Consider the following 23850-nt stretch of genomic DNA (forward strand, 5'->3'; position numbering starts at 1 on the left):
CGAATCCAGACAACTGGGAAGGTGGGGGATAACTGGGCTAGAGACATAGATGTGAGAGTTCCTGGCATATAGATAGTATTTAAAACCACAGAACTGGATGAGATCCCCAAGGAATAGTGTGTCAAAAGGGAACAAAAGTGGGTTAAGCCTTCAGTGTTGGACACTCCAATAATTAGAGGTCATTCAGAGGAGGAGGAAGTCACAAAAGAATAACAAAGGAGCTGCCAGGCCAGTGAGTACAGGAGTGACATCATGGAAGTCAAGGGAAAAAAAGTGTCCTGAGGAGGAAGGAGTGTGTATTGGCGTACAAGGGAACTGCTACAAAGGAACCAGAAAGACAAGAAAAGAGAAGTAACTTTTGGATTGTCAAGATGGCAGTCACTGGTGACCTTGACTGAAGTAGTTCCCAGAGGACTCAAGCCTAGAAGGATGAGGAAGCTGAGAAGCTGAGAGACAAAGGTAGATGGATCACCCACATACAAACATTTGCCTCCAAGAATAGAGACAGGAATAGGAACCAGAAAAGGGGCAGCAAGCCAGGTGTTGGAGTCATCACTGGATGAAAGATCAGAAATGAGGAAAAGGTGTTCAAGTCTAGTAGATGAATGCTTGGAAATTGGGGTTTAATCTAAAATTTACATTGTCAGGTTATGGACTCTAGGCATTGGAATCCCCAAAGAAGTGGAAACAGAGAAGCTTTTAAGTCTCTTCTCCTGCTGTCTTTGTTTACCTTCCTTCCAGTATATAGCACTAAGTCTCTTGCTATGGTCTAGGGCTGACAACAGTGATGGGGATACAGAGCTTTGTGGGCTGGGCTCTGATGCAATCATGTTTTATTGTCTCTCTGGAGAAGTAGAATGTGTCCTTGGGTTGAGGTGACCCCATGCAGAAACTGCCACGACTGCTCTGCTCATTCTGATCATGGTCCAAGCTGTAGCTGACGAGGGAACTCAGGCCTTACTAAACATCTTGGTGGACCATTATAGTTAAAATGGTGGAGAAAAATAAAACAGGGAGAAGAGAATTTTTGGTTTTAATTCCTTTGGAATTTTAATATATACAGAATTTACATTTTTGGATCAGATGTTTTCTCTGGGAATTTAAACTGGGGGTGGGGAGTGGTCTTAAAGGACACATTCTTCACTGTCTCATTTAGGCTTATTGTGTTAATATCTCTTGAGAGCTACACCTGACAAGACGAATGGGAGGTGGAACATAAAGTAAAATTTTCTCTTAGAGGCCAATGAGGCTGGGAAAGAATGTTACTATAACCGGTACTGATCCATTTCAGAAGCTTCTGTTTCACTGGCCCTAAGACACAGCGTAAGCACAGTGCTAGTAGGCAGAAGGGAATGGGCCGCACCACCTGAGACCAGTGTGTGCATGTCCCCTCTCTCCCCACCTCTACCCATAAGAAATGTTTCCTGCCTCTCTGCCCTGTACTCTTACTAGGTCTGCTTCAAGGATGGAAAAGCCTGAAAAATCTGACTAGACAGAGTCTGAGGTATTCACTGGGCCACTTTTTATTACGGGGCAGTGGACAGAGAATGTGCTTGTCATTCCAGCGTTTTCTGCCTACTCTTTGGATCTGACTGCCACAGATCCAGGGGGCAGAAGTGTGGATGGAACTGCATGTAGGTCCCTATTTGCATGTTCCATCACAGCTTATCAGAGAGGGCCAGGATACTGCACCTCATTCCTGACAATAAAGGAGCTCATCCCGCAACTGGCCTTTGTTACGCAGGTGTACACTTCCCCCAAATTTCTCACCTCATCAGTATTGTTATTAATGACAGAGGAAGATCGAAGATCTATCATGTATGTCTGTTGATTAGGTACATGATACAAATCCAGGAAGAGAAATCATTCAAATTCAAATAATTAAGTTGGAAGAAAATCTTGACAAATCAGAATATCAGGTGAGCAGATACAAAGCCTGGATCAAGGTTAAAATAAACAAACTGTCCAAGTACAGAATGGGAATGATGTGGTTTGGAACAATTAACATAAAAAATGTGTTTAAATCCCCGCTCCCCAGGCCCAGTTCAGTCCAGCAGCATCCCTGTGGCAGCTTCCTCTCTGCTTTTGGCTTGCTCATTTCTAATGTGTCCTTCTAACTGCAGTCAAGAGGGATTCTAAAAAACTTACAAATCTGAGACTGTCAAGGGTTCTCAAACTGCTTTACAAAATTCAAACTCTTCACTTTGGCTTAGAAGGACCTTCTCCCCAGGGCCCTTGCTGGCCTCTTCTGCTTGTTCTCTCGATTCTGCCCACTGCTGAGGCATCACGAAGCAACCATTTACTGCACTGTCATGCACAGCAGAGAGTGTGTGAACATAATAAGCACTATATGAACAAAGACTGGGCCACTCTGTAATACTGGGACAGGTGGGATGGGAAGTGGACAGAGAAAGAGTGACCCCTGAGATTGAACGTACTCAGCAGAGGCTTCAAGGTTCTGACTCAGGAATAGTGTTTGAGATTTCCTACACTGAATGTGAGCTGGCCTAGGGGCCTCTAAGCTCCCTTCATACTGTGAGTTCACTGACAATTCTAATTTTTAATTGACTCAGGGCTTTAAAAAAAAGATTTCCTTGTTACTGACTGAACTTGTAAGTTGGTTGTTTCTGGAAAAAGAAAAAAAGCATATGGTATATAAACAGGTCAGCAAATGTGCTATGGAACTAGCTATTGGATATATATGAAGAAACCATAATATTAATTTATTCTACATCATCCAATTAAAAAATAAATTTCTTGTTTTTATTTCTCAAATTCTGTTGTTTTCTTTTGGGCAGTCAGCAAAGAGGTGACCCATCTTCCATCAGTCTTCTGGTTAATTTCTCTGGCTTGGAAGGCTCCTTAAGGGACTTCACACAAGCTCCGATGGAGCTGCAGTCTGACTCTGTATTCCTTGTCTTGCTAGCTCTGCTCTGCCCATGGAGGCGGGGTGTAGCAGGTACAAAGCTAGGCTTGAGGAGACTGTATTTAGAAGAGAAGTGAGAGGTTTGGGAATCAAATGGAAGCGCAGACCAGTCCTGAGAGAAGCTGACTATTCAGATACCAAGAGGCTGGGCAATGGCTATTTTATTAAATCAAAGAAAAAAACCTCTTAGCCGCCCCTACCCGCCGCCTTGTCGCTTGTCTCCCGTAGCCCAGGACCTTTTGAACTCACCTGGCCTCTCTCCTCCAGTTCTGTTAGCATCACGATAGAGCAAGATTTCCACTCCCAAATCATTCGCCAGAAGTCCTCAATTGTGTGGCACAGAGGGCCCTGGCTGGCAATGTAGGAGTCTTTCTGCCGGTACCCCTATGAAGGCCAGGTCAATGTGAGATGAGATGTGAGTAAGATGGTTTGATCAAGGAGGGGCTAGTAGAGATGACAGCCCACTGGGCTGGGGAGGGGGCTGCCTAGAGGCAAACAAATCCCAGGCAGAGCTCCTCTTTGGCCAAGGACCAAGTTTTGGATGGCACACTGGTTTCCTTGTATGAGGGTGAGGGAAGTGGGGCTGAGGCTAGGATGAACACGAATGGGAAGGCCCAGAGGTTAGTGTTTTTAGCCTTTGGTCTATGCTGTGAGCTTTTTCTTCCAGCTCTTACATTGGTGTTTACCCTCTGTTACCCCACCTTCTACTCTTGGGGGTCTGACAGACCTAGTGCACAGAAAGGGTATCAGTTCTGCATTTGATGACTGACTCAAAGACCAAACTTTCAAGCAGTGCGAGGGCAGCACTGCAAGGCCCAGCTCAATCTCCATGAAGTGTTGGGAGCTCAGGGGACACTGCCACAACTTACATCAATGAAGGATGCATTCACGTAGTCTGTGTTCTCCTCACCCCTCTTAACTGGAATGATCACTCTGTTGAATTCATCTGCAAGAAGGACAGCAGCTTGTGGCTCCCCAGCATCATCTGTCCTCTCCTCCCTCTCTTTTCATCTATCCCCGCCTCTTCTCAGGGTCTGGGCAGATGTAATTCCAGCTGGGTAACAACATGCCTATTCCTAGCCCACGAGGCAGAAAACTGGCCTTCCTGCTCTTTGCAAAAGCCACTGAAGAACTGGGAGCAATAAGAGACAATGCCATAATTCTTGTCTCCAAGCTGATCATTAACTAGTACAGAAGAAGGCTGAAGGGTTAAGGGAAAGGGGGATGGGCATTAGGGCTTTGGGGTGGGGAGAGGGCTCTTACATGGAATGATCTGTAAAACCCTATTCTTCTTCATGTTGGCTGGAAGGTTTCCGGTCCGCATCTTGTCATTCTGGATTTTGATCGATGTTAATTTCTAAATTGGGAAGGGGAAGGGAAACATTACTGGTCTCAGTAACTGAACTTGACAAGATTATGTCTGTCTCAGGCCCTGCATCCAGGCCACAATGGTTGCACACTGCTCTTCTCATCAGAGCCCTGATCTCCATTTCCACATACTCTTATCAGAACATTATTTTTTCAACTTTAAGATCAGTGAATAAGACAAGAACGTCTAGGAAACACTGCTTTCCCGGGCCCTGTGGACCACTGTGGGATTTCCTTGGACCGGCACTTTATGATCCTGGAGCAAGGAATAGAGTGTGCCCTTCCTCCCTCCCTCCCTGCTGTCCTATTCCCAGAGGCTGTCTTTCATTCTTTAGAAAAATCTTATTAAAATGCATATCTTCCCTTCTCCTGATTTCAAGGTTTTTTCCTGATCTTTGCTACTCAAAGGGTATCCCATAAACCAGAAGCATCAGCCTCATCTTGTCAAATATACAGAATCTCAAGCCCTCAGAGTTGCTGAATCAGAGCCCTGAGGTAACCGCTTAGTTTCAGGAGTGCTTATGGAAAGTGGTCCTCCTCGTCCCAACCCAGAAATCTCTTGCTTCTGGGAGCACTTTTATTGCTGAGTGTGTGACATATCCCATAGGTGTGTTCGGAACCATTGTCTATCTGAATACGGCAGGGTCAGCAACCTACAGTCTATGAGCCAAGCTGGTCTATGGAAACACTGCCATGTTCATTTGTTTACGTGGTATCTATGGCTGCTTTTGTGATAAAACAGCAGTGTTAAGTAGTTGTGAATAGACCATATGGCCTGCAAAGCCAAAAATATTTATTCTGCAGAAAAAGTTTGCTCCTGCTGTACATTGCAATCACCTGGGAGGGGGAGCTGAGGGACTTAAAAAAAAATACCACTGCCTGTTTTTGCTTCCTTACCTACTCCCTAAATGCAACCTAAGTGATTCTAACATGCAGGATTGAGAATAACTAGGGTATGAGCAACGGGCCACAGACACACCTCCCTAACTATCCACATACCTTGAAAGAGGATTTACCATTTGTTGGTAAATTCAAAAGGAGTCAAACATTCTGTATGCCGCAGGTCACACAGATCCTTCCTTCTGAAAGAGACAGTTCAGCTTCGACTCACCTTAAACTCCTCCTCTAATCCATTGTTGCTGGTCCCTGGGATTTTGTTATAAATTTTCTGCAGATGTGTTTCTAGAGAGGTGACTTCCAGTTCTGTATCCCCATATAGATAATGCTCCAGAAGGGCTTGGTATATGAAGACGTATTGCATCTGAAATATGGATGATGCAGAGTTTCCAGTTACACAATGGTGGTGCCAGAGCACTCCCTCCCACACTCTTGTTTCACTTCAGCCCACTTCTTCGATCCCAGCACATATAAGACGATTTGCTCTTGTCCAAATTCAAGGAGGCAGGACTCAAAATGCCTGAGTCCCTCTAGGGGTGCTTAAACTTGGGAGAGAGAATCCTACTCTGATACTCTCCTGGAGAGAAGGACAGATCCAATCCATTCACTCATCTGTATCCAGAGCATAGATGGATAGACTGAGGGGCTGTCAAACTCCAGTGACACAGAAAGCCCATGCCAGCCCCCTTCCCAGTGCTGTGCCCTCTGCACCCCATTCCCTAACCACAGAGTTGATCACATTGCTGCTCCTGGACCTGGCTGAGCTGTGTCACCACTCTGGGGCAATGGCCCTTCCCTCAGGACCTGTTCCATATCCTTAGGGCCTAGTGCAAATGACATCTGCCCACCTTCCTGACTCCCCGAGGGCACACCCTTCTCTGTGCTCCATGTTCTTTTACTACATAATTTATAAGGCCCTTTGTCACACTGTATGATGATCATTTAAAATAACCTGGGAGACTGAGTAATCTACGAGGTGGGTAGATGTTTGGTCCTAATATGCCCCCCACCTTTGTTTCACACACAAACCACTCACGTCTGTTTGCACCATCTGGCAGCGCTGTGCCCGGATCCGGCTCACAAAGCCATAAACATCCACTTTCCGCTCTGTATGCATCATATCCAGCATGGCATCAATGACGACAAAGGTACCTGTGCGTCCTACACCCGCACTGTGGCCAGAGAGCAGGAGTATTACTGGGATGGCTAGCATGCCTTGGGGGCACACAAAGGGAGGGGGCAGCACAGGGCAGGGCTCTGTCTTCAAGCCTTTACATTCTAACTCTGTATGGAGCAGAGGTGGGACTCTCATGGGACCAACAATCCCACTGTATCGTGAACTCCTTGCCTCGAGTTACCAGGACCAGGGACACTTGGAATGGTCTGCAGAGTCCACTTACACAAGGCAGCACTCAACTTCGCTTTCTGGCTTCAGAGCAGTGGTCCCCTCACCCCCAATCTTGGAGGACTGCCCTTCCCTCTTTCTTCAAGTGCTTTCCACCTAGCACCAAAACTTGAAGAGTCTCTCTGGCTGCAGCTCTGGGGCCCAGGTAGTTCATCTGCTCTGTGCCAGCCTCCTTGGCCAGGGCTCCTATGCCTGCCCTGCTCTCAGCATGGGAACAGAATGTGGTATGAGTGGGGAGCCAAGGGTCAGGCCACACTGACCTGCAGTGTACCACGATGGCCCCTGCATACTGAGGGTTACAGGCCTTCACCTTCTTAAGGAACTTGAGCATGCCAATCGGTGTGAAAGGCACCCCAAAATCTGGCCAGCTGGTAAAGTGGAACTGAGTGATGAGGCGCTGTGGCTTTCTGTTGGTCACGTCGCCCACCTGTGAATTGAAGAGATCCTGCATGTTGGTCCTGTTACCCTGCGGTAGGGCAGCACCAGGGCAAGGAGGGTGATACTGAAGGGGCCAGGGCCAGCTGTAGCTGTCACTGACAATGGGGAAGTGAAGAGTAATAAACTTCTCAAGAAAATAATTATCCTCGAATTAAAAATAAATACATTTTTAAAAAAATTAAAAAGAAGAAAAGTTTTAACCATGGACAGAAAACCTTCCCAGGAGCCCCAAGGGGTAGTCAAGGCTGTTACTATTATTTATTCCTACAGACATGGAATGTGAAACTCAAAAAAGTTAAATGACCTGGTTATGGTCCCAGGATTAGTAAAAGGCAAGGTCAGAACTATAGTGCAGGTCTCCTAATTCTTGGTAAGCTCTCTCTTCACAGCAGCACACTGCCCTCAGCTGAAGGCAATCTTTGCTCAAGCCTCCAGGGTCACTCTGAAGGGTCAGGAGCAAGGCCCACATCCTTGATGTCGGGAGTCTTTGGGGTAAGAAAGGAGATAAGTCAAGTACCCAGGAGATTATACTACCTCCTGACGTACCCAGTTCATACCTAACATGACCAAACTCCACCTCAGTAATACTTTTTCTCCCAGTCATGAAAGTGTTCCTCTCTTGGCTTTAATCAAAATGGGGGCAGGGGGGTGGGAGTAGGGGTGGGGGAGATAAATACTGAGAGCCTAGATCTCTGATTTCAGAGTCCAAACATACTGCATGCTCAGTAACTCCTGACCACCCTGAGTAAGAGGGGGATGACCCAGCTTGTTCTGCCCTCTTAATGGTCAGCAGATCCTAAATGAGAACCAAGAAAGGAGGCAGCAGACAGTACCTGTTGAATGCAGAACTTCCGCACTGTGTAGTCCACCAGCACGGTCACATCTTCTACTGACACACGGATATTCCCGTAAGTCCAGCAGCCTTGGTCTGGCCAGTACTGGGCACACTTACACTGGAAAGGAACAGACATGCATCCCCCTGACTTCAGGCCTTCCACCCCTAGCAGATGCAAAGGGCCCTAAAGGAAAGGACCACAAAAGCCCAGACTGAAATCTTCAGAAAGCCTCCTGGCCTCTTCTCTCACCTCCGTCAGCTGCAGACTTTAACTGTTTCCTTTTTTTTCTTTGGCTGTGCCATGTGGCTTGCAGGCTATCAGCTCCCCGACCAGGGACTGAACATAGGCCACAGCAGTGAAAGCCTGGAATACTAATCACTATGTTGGCAAGAAACTCCCTGTTCTTTTTTTAAGTTCTTCAGTTTCCATCCCATTTAGCACAATCTCTTAACTTATGCATAGCCCCAGACATATATTCCCTCACTCTTTCCCAACTCTAGGGTCTCAATTCTGGGCAAATCGGAAGCCATTTTATGTATAAAATCTGTACTTCCACAATATTCCAGGTCAGGCTCTAAGGGCAAGTCCACTGATCCCCTGGAAAGAGCAAGCTGCTATGAGGAAGTCACTAGGGTGGATTGATACAGACTGTAAACTTGCCATGAGAGGTCCAAGGCCTTCTCTGAGGATTAGGCCTTGAACAGCTCCCAAGAGAAACAGGTAGGGATGGAGGAAACGAACTTAAGGTCCAGCTCTAAAGTTAACCCTCCTAAGCTGATCAACACACCCAACAGCCCAGTGTGGGTATCTGGCGCCATCCTGAAGAGAGACAGTCATGAATTGGGATTCCTCTCTGGGGCCTGATCCAGGACTCAGGATTGGTGCTGGCTGTGGCCCAGTGATGGAGCTAACTAGGCATGGACTTAGTAATCACAGAAAGAAAAGGGCCAGTCAGAAGGTTTGCCTGAAGGATCAGGTCGGGGGCTCACATTTCCTTGGGTCCAAACAGCTCCATCTGCTGACTCGGGGGGAGGGACAGAAAGAAAACAAAAGCAGAGGGGCGGGCTGGGGGAAGGGGAAGGGAAAAAAAAAAAAAAGAAAACAAAAGCAAGAAACCCAGAGGAGTGAGGGACAAGAGAAGCCAGGGGAGAAAAGCCTCACTGAGGCTTTTCCTTGGCTAATGGTCCAAGTCTTTTTTCTAAAATGTTTTGGATCTAAGGTGAGTTATTTGGTTACCAAACAAAGGGCATGCCCTAGGAATATCCGTCAGATCATTGAAGGCTTCCAGGCCACAGGAAAATGTAATGGGCACCCTGGCCTGGATTCTGTCTGGATGAATGACTGGCACAGAAGCCAAAAAAGGTGGATACCCTAGGCTCAAACATAGAATATAGAAAAGGCAATCCCTCTGTTGGTCATGCCTGTATCAGAGGCCATTCTACCTAATTTCTCCACTCACCTCCTTTCTCTCCTTCAGATTGGTCACCATGACAATAGTGGCTGTGTTTTGTTCCCAGATCATCCTCCAGAAATCATTCACCGTTTCTTCCTTTGGTCCTACAATAACCAACAGCAAAGATGAGAACACACAGCAAGAGGAAGAAAGCTGCTGGGAAATTAGGAACATTCATTCCTGATTTTTGGAAGCCTGTGACCACATGTCCCCAGTTAATTATAGAATCCATCTACCCATCCACCCACCTACTAACTGAACATTTCCACCATGTATGTGTCAGGCACTTCAATAGGAAGTGAAGTGGGGGTGTGAAGGTGTCAAAATAAAAAGAGACCACGTACAATGTTTCCCAAGGATACTACAGTTGAGGATTAGGAATCACGACTCCTAATGAATACCAATGTTAAGGGTGAGATAGTGAGCTATGTGCTTTATATCTCATTTACTCTTCTTACCATGCTGTGAGCTGGGTATCGTTAGTGAGACAGGTTGGGTAATTGCTTATGCTGAAATTTAAAATTTACTTCCTATACAGCCTTTTCCAGAAAGCCACTAAAAGGGCATAAAGAAAGAAAAAAGTGGGATCTAATATAGGACAGAGACTAGCAGAATCCCCAGGGTATTGGAAAAGGGAAGGCTCAGGATAATTACTCTGTTACAGGCTAAAGGGCAATCAACCTAGAATGGAATCAAAGAAGGTTCTAGAAGGATCCCAAGAGAAAAACTTAAAAAAAATTAAACCTCATGTATTTTGAGGGTACCAAGAGAAAATCTATATTTCCATCAAAGAGTTTGGAAGGGAAAAAAAATCAGTGCTAGGTATATACAAAATTAAGTGAATAAGGAAAAAAGGCAATTATTAACACTTGGGAAAGAAGAAAATAAAAAATTGTATCAAAAAAAAAATCATACAATACTATGTGCTTTAGCTGTGAATAACACTGGCACAGTAATAAGAATGTAAATAACAAGTATTATCTTCACTCCAAATTGTGATTTAACTCCACTGGGAGAATAGGGGAAAGGGACATGTATGAGTGTAATGTAGTCTGTAAGATTAAATAAGTTATCTAATAATATAGTAGGGCTTCCCAGGTCATGCTAGTGGTAAAGAACCTGCCTGGCAATGCAGGAGACATAAGAGAGTTCGATCCCTGGATGGGGAAGATGCTCTGGAGGAGAACACAGCAACTCACTCCAGGATTTTTGCCTGGAGAATCCCACGGACAGAGGAGCCTGGGGGTACAGTCCATGGCGTCACAAACAGTCAGACATGACTGAGCTATTCAACAGCAGCAGCAGCATGCATTAGTATAAGAAGAACTCCACAGATAAAAATGGTTGAATTAGACTAAAGAGGTGAAGATAAAATTTTGAGGGGAGAACTTGTTTCTATAGATCTCGTAATACTTTTTTTTTTACTTTCTTCAAGAAATTTTGTACTCCCTTTGGTAAAAAGAAAAATATTAAGACGAGAAACAAATCATGTCAGAAGTGGACACATGCCAGAAAGCCAGAAAGATGTACAGAGGGAAACTGTTTCACTGCCTGGTAAGGTTAGGAAAAATCTCCTGAAGGAGGTGACATCTTAGCCATATATTAGGACAGAGAAAGCAGACTTTGAGTTTAGAAAGGAGGCACAGGGAGAAGAGGCACTCCAGGCAGAGGGGCCGGGGGCTAACAGTGTGAGACACACATGGGCTGAAGCTGAGCTCACTGTGTCGGCGGTGTGGAGGAGAAAAGACACACCTAGGAAGATAGGTGAGGTACCAGAATCTAAAGAGCTGGAGGCCAGCTCTTTACAAAGGCTTGTTTTATAGATATAGATAATGAAAAGTCATTATAGGATGTTCATAAGAGTCTGACAAAAGTTTTACATTAAGAAAGGTCATTCTGGTGGAAGAAATGCAAGGAACAAAGCTAGGGCCTACAGGGGTCAATCAGTGAGCTACTGCAACAGAACTGGAAGAGCTAAGAGCAAGGTCGCGAGCCAGAGAAGGCCGATTCTGGAGATAGAAACCGGAGGACTAATCATATTTAAAGCAAGGGACAGGTAGGACATCTGAATGATCCTAAATTAGGCTTGGTGATTCGGTCTCCAAAGAAATTATGAGAAAAAGCAGCTCTGGGGCTGAGGAAGTCACATTTCAGCTTCTGACGTTGAATCTAAAGTGTGTGTGAGAGTATTCAAGTGGAGGGGCACAAAGTTAGTTTGAAAATGTGGCTCCAGAGCTCAAGAGAGGCAGCAGCCAGTCAAACAGAGGTGGGTATTAGATGAGGTCTCTCAAAGAGGGAGTTGGGGTATGGAGTAAAGAAGGGGTAAAGAATTCTGTGTAAACACAGAATGCTGGGGATCTTTGAGCATTATTCAAGTTCAGACAGAACAAAAAGCCGAGGAAGCAGAAGAATGGACAGAAATGTGCCACGAAAGATAAGAATGGAATTTTAAAGAAGTAGCCATCTACAATTTTCAAGAGAAACTATATTTAAGACACAGAAAGAAGAATAACAGCTAGAGAGAGAATACTTAGAAAAGTGAGAAAAATCAAGAGAACAGAATGTCTGGAAATAACAGTTTCAAGGAAAGTGAAGTTCTATGAAGTTCAAGAGGGAGTCTGAGACAAGGCCCACAAGGAAATCAAAGGTGACTTTTAAGAAATATTTTAGCATCAAAAAGGCACCATGACAAACAGAGGAAGAGACTGTATGTGGTTACTGGTGCCAAAATCACTGAGTAGGTGGTAGCTGAGCTGGGCCTTGAAGCGTGGCCCTGAACCGACAGATGGCTACAGAGGGCGGGTAGGGGGCTTGGTTAGGCAAGGGCCAGTCCCTGGTGGAAGACTGCAAGAGCAAGGAGGATGTAAGGCTTTTCCTGACCACTCCACTTTATTTTACTTCTATCTTATCACGCTCACAGTACTGTCCAACAGAACTTTAGGCGATGATAGAAATGTTTCATATCTGCACTAATACGGTAGTCTCTAGTCACTGTGACTAGTGTGACTGAGAAACTGAATTTAAAATTTTATTTAATTTTAATTATTTTATTTTGGCTGTACCACATGGCTTGCAGGATTGTAGTTCCCCGACCAGGGATTGAACCTATGTCCTTAGAGGTGAAAGTGCGGAGTCCTAACCACTAGACTGCCATGGAACTCCCTAAAATCTTGTTTTAAATAGCCACTTGTGGCTAGTAACTACTGTATTGAACAGAATAGCCACTTACCAAAGTTTCTGTTTATTTTGCTATAAATTATCCTCTACTGGTAAAGAACCTGCCAGCCAATGCAGGAGACTTAGGAGATGTGGGTTCGATCCCTGGGTCAGGAAGATCCCCTGGAGAAGGAAGTGGCAACCCATTCCAGTATTTTTGCCTGGAGAATTCCACGGACAGAGGAGCCTAGGGGGCTACAGTCTACAGGGTGGCACAGAGTAGGACGTGACTGAAGCGATTTAACACAGCACGGCATCCTCTACCAACTAGAGGCTCCTTAAAGGCAGAGACCATACTCTATTTTATTCCTGTACATATTTCCATCACCTAGGCCAGTGCGTGGCACACAATAAATGGTCAATAAATATTTGTTGAATGATTAATTAAATGGGCTTTGATGGACCATACTAACATCAATTACTTTACAGTGCTGCAAACATCAAGGTATTTTTTGCTAGGATCCTAAAAGTGAGGGCACTTATTAGAACTTTAGACTGTGGAAATGTGTACAGAGCATGTATAGCACATTGGGTCCCTGATTTGAGGGTTTTTAGACCACTTTTCTGTGAATAATAGTAGAGCTCAGGCTCATGAGTGGGTGGATGAGTCAGCCTGGACCTGTGAGTGTCCAATCCTCTTCAGAGGACCTCACTAGACTGTGGTGTGTGTGTGTGTGTAGTGTTCTCCAGTATTTTTTATGTACATATAAAAAAGAATTTATTTCAAAGGACCCCTGGACACTAAGTCATCAAGATGAAGCCCCTTAGTTAGAAACATGCAAGGTAGATTGCTTTTCTTTCAGGTGGTAATAATTACAGAAAAGCTAATACATTCTGTGTGATCTATTTAGGATTTGGAAGAAAAAACCCAAGCCCATTCATGGTTAAACCCAAGAATAAAAAATTATCTTATTTTACCTTGTGCAGCAATGAATTTGTTCTTTTCCTGGTAGCCCTGGGAGTGGGGTGGGAGGAAATAGAGGAGAAAAAGACAGTGAAAATCCAAAAATGGATAAGAATGAAATTTTCCAGACTCCCAACCAGTTTACAAAGCCTCCCTTGTGAAAAGGTCCAGGCAATTAACAAGAATTTCCATTCTAGAAATTTTCAAGGAACTGATGTTTGAAACAACATCAAGCTTTGGATGTTGTTGTTGTTCAGTTGCTAAGTCATGTCCGACTCTTTGCAACCAAGGACTGCAGCATGCCAGGCTCCTCTGTCCTCCATTATCTCCTGGAGTTTGCTCAAACTCATGTCCATTGAGTTGGTGATGCTATCTAACCATCTAATCCTCTACTGCCCCTTCTCCTTTTGCTTTCAATCTTTCCCAGAATCAGGGTCTTTTCCAATGAGTCAGCTCTTCGCATCACATGGCCAAAGGATTGGAGTTTCATTATCAGCCCTTCAAATGAATATCCAGGATTGATTTTCTTTAGGATTGACTGGTTTGATCTCCATGCAGTCCAAGGGACTCTCAGGAGTCTTCTCCAGCACCACAATTTGAAAGCATCAATTCTTCGACACTCAGTCTTCTTTATAGTATATCCAACTCTCACATCCGTACATGACTACTGGAAAAACCAAAGCTTGGACAATACTTTTTCAGCATTTACTGTTTTGTCACACACCTTTTCAACCTCATTGTTTAAATGTAGTGTTCACTTGAGAAGTCCTAGGTAAATGAAAAAATCATTTGATTTAAACATTGTAAATACCTCTGCTTCTTTCAGACAGCATTAAGATGGGCAATGAGGAAGACAGTTTCATGGATGGGACACCATGTCACACCAAGATAACGATGAAATACAAGTCTGCAAGGCAGTGGCAGAACTGCTTCTCAGAACTGGAGAAAGCTTTAGGCCTCAAGATGGAGATGTTTAGAATTAACAAGAAGTTTGTTAAAATTTTTATTTAGAAGAGCAATTTAAGTTTTTCCAACTGTTTTTAATCATTAGAAGATGGAAACTGATAAAACCTTAATTCAGGATGCTGCACTTTGGTTACTGCACTAAACGTGTAATTAAAACCGAGAAGTTCTTAGATTATGTTAAGCTATAATATATCCCTGTTCCAGGAGAAGTTAGCTGCCAAATTCTCACTGGAGTGTGTGGGTCATGAATAGCTTAACAGCACTGTTGGAGGGTCCAGCCCCCAAGGGCTTCCTGCTTCGTCTTCATTAGGAGTGTGCTATATATTCCCCATGAAAACATGCCTACATATGATATGGTGACATTCCTTAACCAATACGGTAAAACTAGAATGAGGCCAAACTACTGATCTTCCCTGCGTTATATTCAAGGGAAAGAAGAAACGTGGCTCCCGAGTTCCTGAGACATCTTTGGATTCTGAAAGTCAAATGCCAAGTTGGCTCCACATGGCATCTACATTTCTACCAGTTTAAAAACAAAAACAAAACACTTAAAAATCCTCTATATACTCTTAGACAGCTAAGAGTAAGCGAGGAAACTGGTCGCTCCTAAGACTTCAGGCGGGAAGCCCAGCTGCCACCTGTTCCACCGTCTATTTCATCTTCTCTTATTAACAATGTCAGGTTCACTTCGGACTTTTGTAGTCTCCAAACCACAGGTCCCACACCCTCCCCAACTGCTGCCACCATTCCCTGGTACCTGAAACCACTTCTCTTTAAGATTCATGTGTGATCTTGGTTCTCTGTGTGCGCAAAGGGCTCGGTAAGTGATTGCCAGGACTGGGAATGTTGATAAGGTGGTTCTTTGTGGGGTAAACAAAAAGTTCTAAAACTAAGAGGCAATAGCTAAGAGGTACAGCATTTCTCTTCTGAGGTGATCACTGTTGCACACACCTGTGAATAGACTAAAACCAGTGAATTGTAAATTTTAAGTGGGTGAAAATTACGGAATGTGAATTACATCAATAAAGCCATCCTAGGTGGTGCGTGGTAAAGAGGCTGCCTGCCAATACAGGAGACCTAAGAGATGTGGGTTAGATCCCTGGGTCAGGAAGATCCCCTGGAGAAGGAAATGACAACCCGCTCCAGTATTCTTGCCTGGGAAATCCCATGGAGAGAGCAGCCTGGCAGGCTATAGTCCACAGGGTTGCACAGAGTCAGACATGACTGAAGCAACTTAGCATGCAATGGAGGCAATAACTTGGTAAACTTACTAAAATTCAAGGAATTCTATTGTTTTAAATGTCTGAATTACTGTTATTATAACACTTACCAAACCCTATTTTTTCTCCTAGCATGACAGAGGTATATATAAGGTAAGTTTTTATAAACTATACCTCAAGTGTAACTGGCAGCCCACAACAAATGGCCTCAATGTGCTTCAGCAAAGGCTGCTGTCTGACCCTCCCAGGCCAGAGAACATGTGCTCCCTCTTTCCCACTGGCTCTCTCATCTGCACGCAACTCTGCTGACCACTGAGCACCTTTCCCCATGCTTTACTCTTTGTCCTCTGAGACGCTCTTCTCTCCTGGTCTTCTGTCTCACTCATGAGCACCTCCTGCCCAGTGTGCCTTGGCAGAGGTTTCTGGACTCTAGGATTTTCTCTTCTGTCTCTAATGGCTTTGGAATCTCTCCCCTGAGCTCAGATCAATGCCCAACTATGCTGGATACATCCACATGGATCACCCTATACTTTTTTTTTTTAAGACAAGAAAGGTACAGGTTGGTTTTCTTTCCCATAATTAATTTTTCACAGCATCACTCCAATCACAAGTATTACAAAAGAAAGTGAAAAAAATCACATTTTACAGATTTTAGATTTGTCTTCAGCATTTAGTTCAAATCTCACCATCTTCAAAAAACATTTCTCTTGCAAAACTTACCAGCTAAACGTTCTATCCAGGCAGTAGGAAGATGGTCTTTGCTAGTCCATGGCAATTCTCCCATTTTCCCTAACCAGTTAGGGCTGAATAGCAGAGTGAGGCACAGATGGTGGGGGTGAGGGGAAGGGACACGAGGGCTAATTTCCCCTAGTACAAGATGGCATCTGAAGCTTGATGGAAGAGCAGAATTGGAGAGACCTGAGGAAGGGTCGAGGCCCTGCATTCAGTCGGAGTCACGGCTGGTAGTGGAGGAGCAGGAGGAGGTGTGTTGCCTGCCATGTTTGTGGTGTTTCTGTTGCTTTTTATGATCGTTCTTCATTTTCTTCTGCATCCTTTTGTCTGTCACCATTCCTGGTGCTACCATGCCAGGAGCCAATGGATTCACAGGATACATGTCAGGGGCAGGTGGTGGGTATGGGCAGGGGTAGGGACCTGAGGGTTGGCATCCTAAAGACCCTGGTTGTGGCACAAGGTAACAGGGCCCACCAGGGCGAAAAGCTGGATTCCCCTGGGGTCCTCCTGGGGGAGTGGGAAGGGGGCCTGGAGGAAAGGTAGTGTTGGCAGGTGGTGGATGAGCAGGACTGCAACCTCCAGGGTGCTCAATGTTAGGCAGGTGTGGATGTAGCCCTGGCTGCCCAGCACTGGGATTTCACATGTACAGGTATTTCCTCCAGCTCAGGTCAATATACTCTACAGAGTATCAGCCTATACTCTCTCATACATAATCAATCACCATGTCCTACTAAATTCTACCTCCAAAGTGGTTTTTACTTTGATAATTCTCCAACCCTTCTACCCTCACCATCCAGAGCCTGATACCGTAACAGCATCTAACTGGCCCTTCCTAAGTCCATGCTGCACACAGTAACCTGAGTGATCAATATTCAAATGTGGCCATGTCACTCCTTGTCTTTAACACCTTTCAGTGTTATCCCACTGCCTAGAATAAAAACTCAGCTGTACTGAAAATTTGCAGATATTTTAAGGTAGCTCAATCAACATCCAGTCCCACCCACTAACAGCCTGACCTCCTTTCTATAGAGGCTGAGAAACTAAAAGCTGAATTCCCTAGACTCTCTTGCAGCTCTGTTCAGCCTAAGAACTCAGTTTCTTCCTAGCAGTCCCACATAAGACTTGGGATAGGAGTAACGTAAGATGGTGACTGTGCTAGGAAGATGTAGTCTCTGGGCAAGCACAGCAGTGGAAGCACTGAGTTCTTCTGCAGCACCTGCAAAGGAGTTCCACTCCGAGAGTCATACAGGGTAGCTGGGCACATCAATGGCTACTCTGCTCCTCACTGAACACCACTTTGCAACTCTCCCACAGATTTTGTAAGCTATCTAGTATCTAATAATAAACCCCTTCTGCTTAAAAGACTAGAAAGTTGACACTGTTGTCTGAAACTAAGAACCCCAACACACACCTGACATTCAGTGCCTTCTAAGACTGAGCTCCTACCAATCCCTCAAGCCTCGTTCCTTCCCACCTTTTACCTTATAACTAAGACTACTATTTCCAGTTTCTGACTTCACTCATACTTTTCTTTTTGCTTTAAAATTTCTACTTGTCTTCCTTCTCTTGAATGTAGACTTACGCTTTAATATTCAGCTCTACTGGATCACCAGGTTGGCTAAATGTTTCCTTCTCTTAAGTCCCAAAGAATCTGGCAGTATCTCCTTTGTGCATGTTGCACACTAAAGATAATGATCTACCTGTAGGTAGATCACACTAGGGACTACATCCTATCTCTGTAACCTCTGAGCCTATTCCCAGTGCTTACCACACAAAAGGTGATCAAAAAATGTTGCTTGAATTGAATAAACCTAAATCTTCTTTAATCCCTGACTCTTACTCATGGTTCACCATAGCTTTTTCTTGCATTTCTACTTTCACTGAATTTTTAAGTGCCCCCAATTTAACCTCTTCATCTAAACTTTCATTTCACCTATTAATAACCTCCAATAAACACCATGGCATTATAGGATGCCCTACTGTGAGCTCCAACTAAGCATGGCCAAAGCAGAAGGTATGTTTCCTTTTAGTGCCTTGCTTACTATGACCATGTACAGACCCACCTTACTTGCTTACCAGTCTTCACATCCAACTTACTTTTGTCTGTCTTCACCTTCAATGTGGGAAGAATCCAAACTGGTTACAGTGACAGACACTGCTGATTACTAACTCAAAAGCTATTCCTCCCCATTCTTCCTTGCCATCAAAACCATGCTTTTGTTTGGATATTTACCTTCTACTGGCTTGGAAGATGACAATTCCTCAGCCCCAGAAGGGTAAATCAAGATAATTCTCAGTGCCTTAGCCAGTAGAGAGAGGGTGTAAGCATGTGATCCGATGCTGGCCTGTTGCCTCTGAAGGGCACTGTACTGGACAGGCTTCTGAGAAAGATCATGCTCCCAAATAAAGAGAAAAGCATATGTACAAATTCTCCACCTCCTCCTCCTCTGTGTTGCTTGTTGTGTGTATAAGAAATGTTTGGAACTGCTACAGCCATCTTGTGACCATGAGACACTGCTAACAGGATGAAGACATTTGAGTAGAAAGATGGAAACACCTGGTTTCTTAAGGATGTCACTGAGTCACAGACTCAGCCACCTCTGGAACTGCTGTATATTTGCTTTCAGATTATATGAGAAGTAAATGTTCCTGTCCAGACCAATTTTAGTTGAGTCTTCTGTTACCTTAAGATGGAAACATTTTGACTAATACTGCTATACTCTTCCATATACTATTAAACTCAATCTATTGCTCCTTAACTGTTCATCATAATTTTTTATCTAAATTCTGGGAATCTTAGCTGGTTACTAGCCTTTTTCCATTTTCCTTATCTACCACAGCAATCATTTCTCGCATGGTTCTTTTCCTTGTAACTATAAACATATGACCATCCCTATGAAACATATATACAGGAATTTCAGCAAATCCACTCTAGTGAGGATGCCTGCACCACTCCATTTCTGAACTCCATCTGATAATCTATTTTTTAGCCACAACCTCTTTTCTTCCACCTTTCTCCTTCTTTATCCTAAGACTGCTCTTTCAATTTGTCGAAATCTGGTCCTTGATCCCTTTCTTTCTCCACCGAACCTGAAGCCCTTAGCTGACTACTTAGAGCAGCAACTGACTTCTCTAGTCCGTTTAACTGAGTTACCAAATGTTTTCTGCATATCACCAATCCTAGATACAGTCGGAGAAAATCACACAACTGAGGCCCTTATACATCAATGATTTCCATCTTAGGTAGGGCCTCAGTGCAGCTAAACATGTCTTTTTTCCATGCCCTTTTCTGTGTTCTTTCTTACTGATCTCAGTACTCTCGTGTCACAGTCCCATCCCCCCTTTTCAGCAGATAACCCTGACTTAACTTCTCAGAAAACAGATGAGTTCCTTCAGCTTGATTTATTCACACTTACAAACCAATTCTATCTATTCTATATTCCTTTACCAGCAAATTCAGAGGAAAAACTTCCTTTTTTATGTTTAACGCTAATCTCTCCATCAGCTAAAAAAAAAAACACCAAAAACTGTGGTAAAATATATATACAACATAAAACTGATCATTGTAGCCATTTCTAAACAAATGTTTCTTCACATTGCTGGGCAACCATCACCGCTATCCATCTCCAAAACATTTTCATCTTCCTAAACTCTGTACCCATTAAATGATAATTTCCTGTTCCCCCCTCTCTCTAGTCCGGGGCAACCACCACTCTACTTTTTGTCTTTATGAATTTGACTACTCCAGCTACCTCACATTAGTAGAATTAGAAAATATTTATCCTTTTGTGACTGGCTTATTTCACTTACCATGAATGTTTTCCAAGTTCATCCATGCTGTAGTATATGTCAGAATTTCTTCCCTTTTCAAGGCTAAATGATATCCCATTATATGTATATACCACATTTTACCTATTCATTCTTCCCTTGATGGGCTACAATCACCTTTTAGCTATTGTGATTAATGCTGTTATGAACATGAGTGTACAAATTTCATCAATATTCTCTTCATGCTTCAGTAGTCAGGCTTGCTCTTTTTAGCTCTCTTGCTTACTCTTTTTTTTTTCAAACTCTCCCTCTACTGATTCCTTCCTGTGAGCCTATAAAACATACTCATGTCTCACATATCTCTATAAACATTCTCTAAATCACCCTAAAAACCTCCTTCCAATTTCAGCTCTTCTCTCAAAGTAGACATGACTAGCCAGACTTATCTGGAGTCAGATATCCTTGTCCTGTTTCCCTACTTTTACTGTAGATGGCAAAGTGTGATTCTGTTCTTAGTTATCCAAATAAGCTCAATAAAGGATTCACTGACTCCTACTGTGATGTATACATTTAGATTCTGATTTCTGCGTGGGAAAATTTTGGTAATGATGACAGGTAAACATAAGAATACATTTCAAACTATCTGTTTGATCTTTAAAAAAATTTTTTTTTCAGTCTCTTAAAAAAATTATCCTCAGGGAAAACTTGTAATGACAAGTAATCCTCCTTATATGCAGCTGGAAAAGAGCCAATGGTCAGTCAAGGTAATAATGAGAAAAACTCAAGTTTCTTACATTGATGAATGAAGCATTGATGTAATCAGAATCTGGAACTCCTTCAACTGGTGTCAGATGGACTCGAGAGTGGTCATCTAGAAAAAAAATTTTTTTCAATTAAATTCAATTAAATTTTTCCCTGGTCCCAATGCAAGCAGGCCAGTTGTGACGATGTAGAACACACACCTGTATAAGTTGTCACTGCAGCACTATTTATAACAGCAAAAATTCAAACCATAATATGGAATAGTAAGCAGATGATAAAAAAGAAAGTGAATATTCCTGTTTCTTGACAATTGCCAATATATATTAGCTTTGCTTTTATCTTACATTTCTTTACATTATAGTCTCAGGTATACAACATTATAAGTCAACATCTGAAATGATTACAGTGATTACCACCACAAGTCTAGCTACCATCCATAACCATGCAATAGACCCCCTCCCCTTCATCCATTTCACCCACGTTCAACCCCCTTCCTCTCCAATAACCAATAATCTGTTCTCAGAATCTATGAGCTTGTGTTTGTTTTGTTTTTTTAGATTTCACATGAGTGAAATCATACAGTATTTATCTTTCTCTAATTTTCCAAGATAAGAGCAATGTATACAGCACACCAGTTATACTAAAAATACATATATATATATACACATTTATACACAAGAAGACAAAAGTATCTATAAATGACTAGTATAGTGGTCTCTAATTATATTATGTACCCAAAAGGATGAATTTTTTAAAAAGCAATTATAAAAATTAAGCAAAGTTCAAACATTTTGCTCTCGCATCCCAACTGGATTATGCATATTCTATTCTGGAGGCCACTAGCCTAGAAAAATGTCCATTAAGTTACAGATAAACAGATTCATAATGACTAACTCTGGGAAGGAGTTATGAAGAGAACTCTAAATTAGAATTTCTTTGCAATAAGCAGCAAAAAACTCTGCAACAACCACTTTCTATCTGGTCTTAGTGAAACTGTTCTCTTTAACCTCCTAGAAACTTTAGGTCTGCCACACAAAACCTGGTTAAGTACCCCAACTGACTTGATGAGCACATGGGGATGCCTGGGGAGCCATAAAGGCGCTCTCACTCTATTCTTATTACCCAAAGTTTTCACTCTATTACTAGTCTTCCCATGATCAATCACCAGATTCCTTCTATCCTCAGAAAACCCGGCTACAGATGCACTTTCAGTTTGTATCCCAAGAAACCCTATAAACACTCACAAGGCAAGATGTTTACGTATCGATTTTTTTCCTTGTTCTCCTCCTTGGAGGCAGCTTCACAGGTGGCCTGGATAGGACAAGCAGGGAGAGCCTAAAAGGTTAAGAGAAATTACAGGAGTTATTCATAGGGATAAGCACAGACACGCAAACCACTGCACTATACTCTGACCTGGCAGCAAGTTCTACCTTTTCTTGGGGAGAAAAAATGTGCCCATATGAATTGCTACAGGCTAATAAAGACAGTGCACCTCTTTTCTAAATAGCTCCTAAGCTACTTAGAATCCGAATGTCTAGAGGGCTGAATGCCCTTTCCATTACTATAAGCATGCTCTTTACATGATTACTATATGGTCAGGGGCCCAATACAATGCTCGATCAAAAGGCACCCCCCCCACCACCACTTACTGTATATAGGAGTGAGCGGCATAACTGAAGGGATGGGCCATTTATACCCATGCTGACCACCATGCAAAGTTGAGATGCATTTCAAGAGTAAACCACACAGGAGGGGTCTGGATGGTCAGCTGGGTTAGGGGCCTGACAAGTAGGCATGGCAGCCCAGCCTCTAGCATCATGTGGATAAGGTTGGTGGGTGAGATGGCATTCACGGGGATGCAGCAGATAGGAAGCAGAGGACTTGGATGACGTGACATGGAATCTGCAGCAGTTTTGGAGCAATGTAAATTAGCTGGCACTGGGAGGTATGGACAAGTATAAATGGCTTGATATAAGATAGTCTGGACTGCATAAACTTGAGCAAATTGGGCAAAGTTTCCCATAAAATTGGGATAATAATATCTGCTACATAAGGAGTAAATAAGATAATCTCATGTCTGGCATAGAATAAGCATTCAATAAATTAGTTTTATAGGAGTAGGAAGCTAAATTTTATTATTTCAACTGTTTTCTTCTATGTTCTATATATTCAAAACTAAGAAAGCAAAAAAAAAAAAAAAAAGAAAAGAAAATAGTTTAAAACTATAACCTAGATAACATTCCTGATAAGTGATTTGGAAATATGTTTTACAAGCCTTAAAAATATTCATACTCTTTGACCTAACAATTCTGGATTCTAGTCTAAATAAAAATCTCAATGCTCAAATTACTTACTTTATCATTGTTTAGAATGACCCCAAACTGAAAACAACCTTAGTATTCAGCAGTAGGGGAATAATTAAGTAAATTATGGTTTGTGTGTTACTTTTCATTCACTCTTTCAACAAACATATAATGTGTACCTCTTAGGTACGGGGTTAGGTACAGAGCAAACAGTGGTAAATCAATCATGTACACAGCTCTTGCTCTCATGAACAATGCAAACTTGTGGGTGAAAGATGGATATTAAATAAAACAAATATAAAGTTACATACCAAGGTATATGCAATGAAAGAACAGAATATTACTAGAGAAAGAATCAAGAGCCCAAGAAATACCCCAGTACAGACTGAGAGTAGGTCTCCGTGAGGAAGGGTGAGTATGGAAAAAAGTATTCCAGGCACAGAGAAGAGCATGTGTGATGATCCAGAGGCAGGAGAATGCTTCGTCTGTGTGGGGAAATAAAGTGTCAGTGAGGGTGTTATACACAGTGTGGTTGGTGGGAATGGCAAGAGGAAGTGGGAGAAGCTTAGTTTAACAAGGTTAGGTCATGTATTTCCATGTAGGTCCTTTAATAGGAAGTTTGAGTTTTACTTTAAGTGCATGAAGAAACCGTTTAA

General features: G+C 43.0%; 1 protein-coding gene across 8 annotated transcripts in view; it reads right to left on the bottom strand.

Annotated features, from left to right (window-relative positions):
- PTPRA (protein tyrosine phosphatase, receptor type A) overlaps nucleotides 1–23850 on the bottom strand; it is a 166195-nt gene that overhangs the window by 6940 nt on the left and 135405 nt on the right. For 4 of the 8 annotated variants that reach the window (XM_018057434.1, XM_018057433.1, XM_018057432.1 and 1 more), the window contains 11 exons: nucleotides 22136–22226; nucleotides 20924–21000; nucleotides 13458–13494; nucleotides 9330–9427; nucleotides 7868–7987; nucleotides 6857–7023; nucleotides 6228–6363; nucleotides 5406–5555; nucleotides 4190–4283; nucleotides 3796–3872; nucleotides 3176–3310 (listed from right to left, as the gene is read on the bottom strand). In XM_018057434.1, coding sequence (XP_017912923.1) covers nucleotides 3176–3310; nucleotides 3796–3872; nucleotides 4190–4283; nucleotides 5406–5555; nucleotides 6228–6363; nucleotides 6857–7023; nucleotides 7868–7987; nucleotides 9330–9427; nucleotides 13458–13494; nucleotides 20924–21000; nucleotides 22136–22226 — 1182 coding nt within the window. Of the gene's footprint in view, nucleotides 1–3175; nucleotides 3311–3795; nucleotides 3873–4189; nucleotides 4284–5405; nucleotides 5556–6227; nucleotides 6364–6856; nucleotides 7024–7867; nucleotides 8054–9329; nucleotides 9428–13457; nucleotides 13495–20923; nucleotides 21001–22135; nucleotides 22227–23850 lie in introns of all 8 variants that reach the window. The other 4 variants (XM_018057430.1, XM_018057428.1, XM_018057429.1 and 1 more) reach the window with 1 other exon arrangement.

This window comes from Capra hircus, chromosome 13, assembly GCF_001704415.2.
Source record: "Capra hircus breed San Clemente chromosome 13, ASM170441v1, whole genome shotgun sequence".
Taxonomy (NCBI): Eukaryota; Metazoa; Chordata; class Mammalia; order Artiodactyla; family Bovidae; genus Capra; species Capra hircus.